Source organism: Apium graveolens, chromosome 4 (genome assembly GCF_009905375.1).
Source record: "Apium graveolens cultivar Ventura chromosome 4, ASM990537v1, whole genome shotgun sequence".
In the NCBI taxonomy this organism is placed as follows: domain Eukaryota; kingdom Viridiplantae; phylum Streptophyta; class Magnoliopsida; order Apiales; family Apiaceae; genus Apium; species Apium graveolens.
In genome coordinates, this window is record NC_133650.1 from 306,569,978 (window position 1) to 306,577,379 (window position 7,402).

General features: G+C 33.3%; 1 protein-coding gene across 1 annotated transcript; it reads left to right on the forward strand.

The window, feature by feature from the left end:
- The first annotated feature begins 1,446 nt into the window (after positions 1 to 1,446).
- Positions 1,447 to 2,617, forward strand: LOC141720035 (putative disease resistance RPP13-like protein 3). Its single transcript, XM_074522390.1, has 3 exons — positions 1,447 to 1,601; positions 1,690 to 1,958; positions 2,085 to 2,617. The coding sequence occupies exons 1-3, from the start codon at positions 1,447 to 1,449 to the stop codon at positions 2,615 to 2,617; spliced, it is 957 nt and encodes a 318-aa protein (XP_074378491.1).
- The last annotated feature ends 4,785 nt before the right edge of the window (positions 2,618 to 7,402 follow it).

Here is a 7,402-nt window from a genome sequence, read left to right on the forward strand (position 1 = left end):
GTGATGGGAATTGCAAATAACTCCAACTACAATGATACTATTTTCCAGGATTGCAATTCCACAACCTATTATACAACAATTTGCCAAGAAGATAAGAGTTCTTCCATATGCTCTAATGAACGGAAGAAAATTAACACATAAGTAATTCAGCGAGATTAACATATAATGACAAGAAGTTCAGTTTTTTAGACTTAAAATTTATCAATTTACCAGAAAACTGTAGCCCCAATTATTGTTTAAACCCATACATTTCCGGCACAAGTGGAGAAAGAGATAACAATGTAAAAATCAGACTGACCTCTTTGACGGTCAATTTCAAAAAATGTAAACCGGAAGCACGGTTCAGATCCTTGTAGTTCCGGAGAGAGATTGATAGGATGTCCACAATTCCTTTTCCTTCCAGAAAAAAAAACAGGGGAATCAGATAAAAATTAGTGAAGAAAAAACCTGGGACCTAATCAAAGCATGTATTCTTCAGCATTCAGACATACATGTAATAATACATTACTGATTATTATACATGCGTCTGGTCACTATACAGGGCACAATATGAGGTATTAAAACAGGATAGGGTCTAATCTGAAGGATTGTTTCTGAACCAGCTCTGATCATCAAAGACTTGTATCTCTCAACCACATAAACCTTAACCTATAAGGTATCAAAACAGGGAAGAGTCTAATCTCTTGAGTAGCTAATTTCTGCTACAACACACATGAGTGGTCAGGTATAATTAACCTGGCGGTATGAGCTTTGACTTTGGATCATTTTCGGTCTATTTGATCATACATCTTATGGCACAGAAAGGGTATATTTAAAAAATTAAAAATCATACATCTTAACTTAAAATTTGAATTCAAATCTTTTGGTAAAAATATAACTTAAACTAATATCCTAATTTCCCACGACACAAAAATTTAAATACATGTAAGAAAAACAACACACTCTAATAATATGGGATAGTGGAGAATATCAGTATATTAAAATGTAACCTTTGGATTGAGTTGACACAGGCATTTCAAGTCAAATGTAATGATCTAATCAGCATCCTCATTACTAATCCTCTGGAATCTGGATTATTGACTTCGTCAAGTCCTTGAAATCCATTAAATGAATACTGTAATAAGTTACAGGTGTTGTAGATGTCACTCCAGTTCATAGTCAATGCTTTTATTGTAATTTTTTCTATTAAAAAAACATAGATTCTTCTAACATGTTTGACAATGTAATAAAAAATTAACGAGCAATTAACCCTAATTAAGTCGTTAACATGTAGTAGTGTCATACATGAGTTGTTAACCAGTAAAAGACATGAGGCTGGTTGTTGTGATCTTTTGAGATCTTATGAAATGTTAATGTACCATAAATATCATACATTAAGCCACTAATCATAAAGGCCTTCAATCTATCCCCTTCTCATTTCATTTTCTGAAATTGTTCTGAGAGCAGATGAGAGCTGGCAATTGTTCTGTAAGAGAACAAAACCAAACTCAAACCTGGAGGTTTACCACTTGCAATTGTAATCCTTGCCGGACTTTTATTGCAAAAGAAGACATTCACATTTTGGTCAGAAGTAAAAGACCATCTTTGGAGGAGGCTGAAGGGCAAGTCTTCAGAGATTGAAGAACTACTAAACTTGAGTTATGATGACTTGTCTTTCCGAATGAGACAATGTTTTCTGTACCTTGCAAGGTTTCCGGAAGACCAGATAATTGATGTTTTTAAGTTAAAGTTGTTATGGATTGCAGAGGAATTCATATCAGAAGCTGACGAAGAAGACGGAGTACACATGGAGGATGTGGCTGAGGATTATGTAAATGAGTTTATTAATCACAATATGATTCAGATAGAATTACTCTCCCAAGGAGGACAAGTTCTGATATGCCGGGTTCATGATCTTGTACGTGATCTTGCTAAAGAGAAGGCTACGGAGCACAAGATATTAGGAATTTTCGACTCAAGTAAACAACATCCAAATCCAATCCGTTAATTGCAAGGACAATCACGGCATGCCATATACAACGGAATTGATGAGTACTTGAAATTACTCGGGCATAACTCGGATGCTTTAATGTTGCGTTCATTAGCAATAAATAAAGACATTGTTAAACGGGATGTAGAAGAAGTGAAGTTGATGTGCACAAGATTTAGTTATCTTAAGGTGCTGGACTTGACCAGTGTTAGAAGTTCAGAGGTTATACCTGACGAAATAGGAGATTTAATTCTCCTAAAGTTCTTAGGCTTAATGGGTGGTATTGATGAAGATGTTTTAGTAATTCCTCCGAGTATTGGCAAACTCAAAAAGTTACAAACTCTTTGTGGCTCTCGCTACTATCACACTCCGTACAAACATCCTAAAGAGATGTGTGAGTTGAAGGAAATAAGGCATCTGATGTTTTACACAATTGATGGGAAAATGAATATTGGCGGCGACCAAACCAAACGGCAGACTATAAATTGCATATCTTATGCAGAATTGCACCATATTGATACCATCAATTGGACCAATCTGCATACACTTAAAATTACAGGTAGTCGAGGCAAAGAAGGAGAGTTTTACAGTTTGGAGTCCATAGCTAATTTAACAAATCTCCAAACATTATCCGTTTATATGGAGTAAGGAGAGTTGTGTTGTATGGGCTAATGGAAGATCCAGAGCAATTAAGTTTGCTCCCAGATTCAGTCATTGATTTAGAGCTTGTCTTGACTAATTTCAAAAAAGATCCAATGCTTACTTTGAAAAGTTTGTCTAATCTCACAGCTCTTCGTTTAGAAGATTCTTACTCAGGGAAGAAATGGTTTGCAGTGCAGATGCGATTTCATGTCTACAATCTTTATCATTAAATACACTCCGGAACCTGAAAGAACTACAAGTTGATGAAGGAGCTCTGCGTTCTTTAAAAGCTTTTTAAATAAAACGTTGTGATAGTATCAAGATTGACAAGATTCCTCCGCGAATAACGTCTATTCCTCGAGTACCATTTATTCCGTCAATGTTGCTGTATTAGATTAAGAACCAAATAAGTGTCACTAAAATGTGTCTGAAGATGAATGGTTGAACCTCTGTTTTAGTCATGTCAATTTTTGGATATTTTGACAAATTATTTGTTGGCTTGGTGCATATATTTATTTTGTTTTAGTGTAGAAGTATATTTAGTAGTATAAGTAAGGCTTCTGTTGCATTTATCCCCGCTTAGCATCTTTACATTTTAGGGAGGTAAGAGCAACTCCAAGAGCCACATTATACACTCCCTTTAGTCAAAATTTGAGGAGAATTACACAAAAAACAACTCCAACAACCTCCTTGTCCCTCCCTAGAACATATAATAAATGCAGTGAAGCACAGTCAAGAACTGAGACACTGTTTTCTTCGCATTTTATAAAAAATAGACAAAAATGATTGATAGAGAAGGAAACTGATGAGGCTTGTTGGAGTGGAAAGAAAAAACTGAATCTTAAATAACTAAGAGTTTATATAATAATATATTTTATGAGGAGAATGATAAGCAACTCTTGGAGCTGCTCAAAAGAATATGGTTTGATCAATATCTCATAGTGCTGGACTTAAACAGAGTCATAAGTTCAGAGGGTATACCTGAGGAAACAGAAGATCTAATTTTCCTAAAGTTCATGCGCATGTTTCTGGAAAAGTTTTAGTAATTCCTTCAAGTGTAGGAAAACTCAAAAAGTTGCAAACTTTTTGTGGCTCGCTTTTTTCATATTCTAAATACAAATTTACCTTGGGAGAAGATCGAGAGGTTGTCTCCGTGATTATAATTAAAAAAAGGTCCCAAGATTTTTGAAGTATATCTTATTAGTTGGAGGAATAATTCTTAGCACACTGGTTTTGCTCCAAAAATGATAGCTTCAGAAGCATTTGTTGCTTTCGAATATATCAATACTTGGAAAATACTACACTTCACAGAGCTTATATTTCTTATATTTCATCGCAAGACAGAAACAATTGGTGTGTTTGGTTTGGTTCAAGACATGCACGATTGCAAGTTAAAGTATACCTAGCTTTTAGAATTTCGGTTTTAGTTCATTTATTTTTTAGAGGCTAAACGAACGTGAAAATCTGATTCGCTAATTTCATGGCCAAAAAACTAATTTGCTCAACATCTTAGGTGGTTTTAGTTCATATGCATTTGAAGGGTACACAAAGAAGACATATCGGCGAGCAGGCATTTGACAGATGAAAATGAAAACCAATCTACAATCTTTAAAATTTAATTTAAAATTTTGTTACTGGGGGAAGAAAATGGTTTGCACGGCAGATGCATTTCCATGTCTACAATATTTATCATTAAAGACACTCCAGAACCTGGAAGAATTACAAGTCGATGAAGGAGCTCTGCCTTCTTTAAAAGCATTTCAACTCATGGGCTTAATTCTCCTAATTAGGTACTCACCTAACTTGGTTGAGTATAAATGGATTTTAATGTGAACGCAGGGGATGTATTTGTAATTACAGGTTTTAAAGCCTTTACATTTTTTCTTATTTTGCGTCTCCCTGTATTTTTTATTTCCATTTAACAAATTAAGATTCTAAGAATGGAAAACTCGAAAGACTACAATTGTCACTCTTAGGATCTGTAAATCTATGTATATTATAAAAGCTGAATCCTATCTTATGACAAATGTAATAAGTTGGTAGTTAGCTCCACATTTTTTCTATAATGTCTTCGTATATCAACTATATTCACATATTTGCAAGGAGTATAGTGAGGTATTAAGTTGCCTTTGATTATCTATTACTATAAAAATTTATACCAATAATATTTTTTGTGTTTACCCAATAAAGAAAAACAAAGAGTAAAGACGATACATTAAGGATTCACGCTATGAGCTGTGTAGAACATCTAAGGCTAAGCCATGTGGTCTACATATCTGTTTCCTTTAATTTATTTACAGTGATAAAGATTTATAGATTATTTACAACATTGCAATATTATGTTTGTTGATAATCTATATAAATGACCTCAAGTTGAATATTCTATAATAGGTTAGATCTTTAAGGTTGTTTTGGTAATTAGAACCGTAAATGCAACTTACATTTTGTAGGTATGGAGTTTCATGTAAATAAATAAGGGGCTGTGATGGCGACGATTCACCCTGGGGATGAATGTTGTTGCACAACGGTTGCTGCAATGCTTGGTAAATTAAAGTCAAAACTCAAAAGACAAATTAGTTGCCTGCAAGTTTAATGATGGCCTCGTACTTCAAAGTTCAGAGCATTAATCATACTTGGTGAATGAATGTATTTGCATTATCTTCTTCCTCTTTTAGTTTTGCTAAGCTAATGCATTTGCATTTGTTAATATGTTGCTGCTACATTTTGCACCATAACAGTATTTTGACGAAATTGCTTACTATAAGCAGTAAGCACATATTGAAGGAAGGAAAATGTTTGACACTGATAACTCGGTTTCTTCCCAGGTCTTCTCCTTTCTCTCACGCGCTGCGACCCGGCCTCCGCAGCGGTCTAGGTGTGGTTAACCTGCTAGATAGGGGTCTCTGCAAAACAGAATCGGAGGGGGTTATATCCCACGGCAACTCCGGTGTGAGAATAAGAAATGAGCTTTCTTGAAGAAGAAGAAGAAGAAGAAGAGGGAAGAAGGAGCTATTCAAAAATATGTGAGGGTGTGTGTATATGTGTGTAGCAGTCAAAATATTTTCCAACCCCTAAAACCCTCTTTTTGGGGCCTTTTATAGGTCCTAAGATTTAGGATTTTTGGGGTTTGTACCTCTTCATCCTGACCTTTGATCATTCTTGGTTGGTGACAGGTTGGACGGTCCAGATGGGTTGTGTGGTCAGGTGTCCTTTCTCCATCAGAGCTGTCTTGGGATGATTACCCGTGAACGGCTGGGATGCAATTGTTTTATTTTGGGTAACATGAGACAGTTGACTCTTTTGTCCTGTGCCACGTGGTACCGGGGACCACTCCGGCTTGGGCCTGGGGTGGCATCTCTTTTGGGCCCCTGTTTTTCTATTTGGGCCTGATTATTTCTGGCATATGAGACACCTTGACATTTTCTTCTCTATAAATCAATTCATTTATATATTTTTGTGTTTTCTAAGTTCATAGCCCCTTATTACTTTTAAGTTATGTTCCAAAAATCACCCATTTTACCAATTAATTATCCTGGTTAATCGTTTTAATATATTTTGCAGATTCGATTTTATAATTAGATTAATCAGTGCACTTTTTTCTTAAATTAATATACTTAGTTCAATAAATAATCATTGTTGTATTTAATTAAGCACATCTGATTAATAATATTTCGATCAATTATCGATTATCCAATTAGTCATCGGAAGGCTACTATATCATAAATGTCGATTTTTGCTTTTAGAAAAATGGTTTTAGGGATTATTTAATACTCCCTCCACCTTATGGTAAATTGGTAAATGTAGTTTTTCAAATTTTTACATTAAACTAAAAATATCTTTTTAGTAAACACATATAGGTGAAAGATGAGAAGCTCCACTTAGATATATTAAAAAATACAGGGTATAAGTTGATATTTAATTAGATTTTTTGGTTTGGAAAAAGGTCTTATTAAAATTTCGGAGCCTGTTTGGATTTAAATTAGTTTTTGCCGTGTTTGTGCACATATTGTTCAGTTTAAATCTAAACGTTAGGAAAAATAAATAATTGCTCTATTAATAATCTACTATTCAAGCTTCTTTACAATTTTTTTTTTCTGTTTTATTCAATTCTCTTTTTCTGTTTTATTTGTGTACCACCGACAACCAAATATACAGTAGAGATACAAATATGTCATATGATGGTCTTTCTTCAAAAGATTATATAGCTAACATTCTATTATAGAATTTCATCAAAATGGTTCTAATGTAGAATAGCTATTATATTTAAATATAATAAAATATTTAACAATTGAAATTTGAAAAAAAATAATTGATTTTAAATTTGATTTTACTGTGAAATAATTTTGCACAAGTGTGATTTTACTGTTACAGAACCACTTTAAATTATTTTATCAAATTTCAATAATTTTTTAAATAAAAAAAATTGTGCAACTTCGTTTTTAATTTGATAATTAAATTTTGTAATTATATATGATGAAAATTGAAATAAATTATGTATTCCCTTCATGGATGGCCACCCTAGATATGATTATTAAAAAAAGTATTGTTATCTTTAAATCTTTAAATAATACAAAGCTACATTTTATGGAAATCCTATTTTGTATCGAGTAAAGCATGATATAAATAATATAAGTTCTTCGTGATATTGTGCTTTCTTATTTATGAATATTATGTATAATTATGAATATCTTATTTAATATACTGAGTGTAATATGAATTATATGTGCTAAAATACTCCTTACGTAATAAAATTTAAATATTGTGTAAGGAGATATTTATGCAAGGAAATCA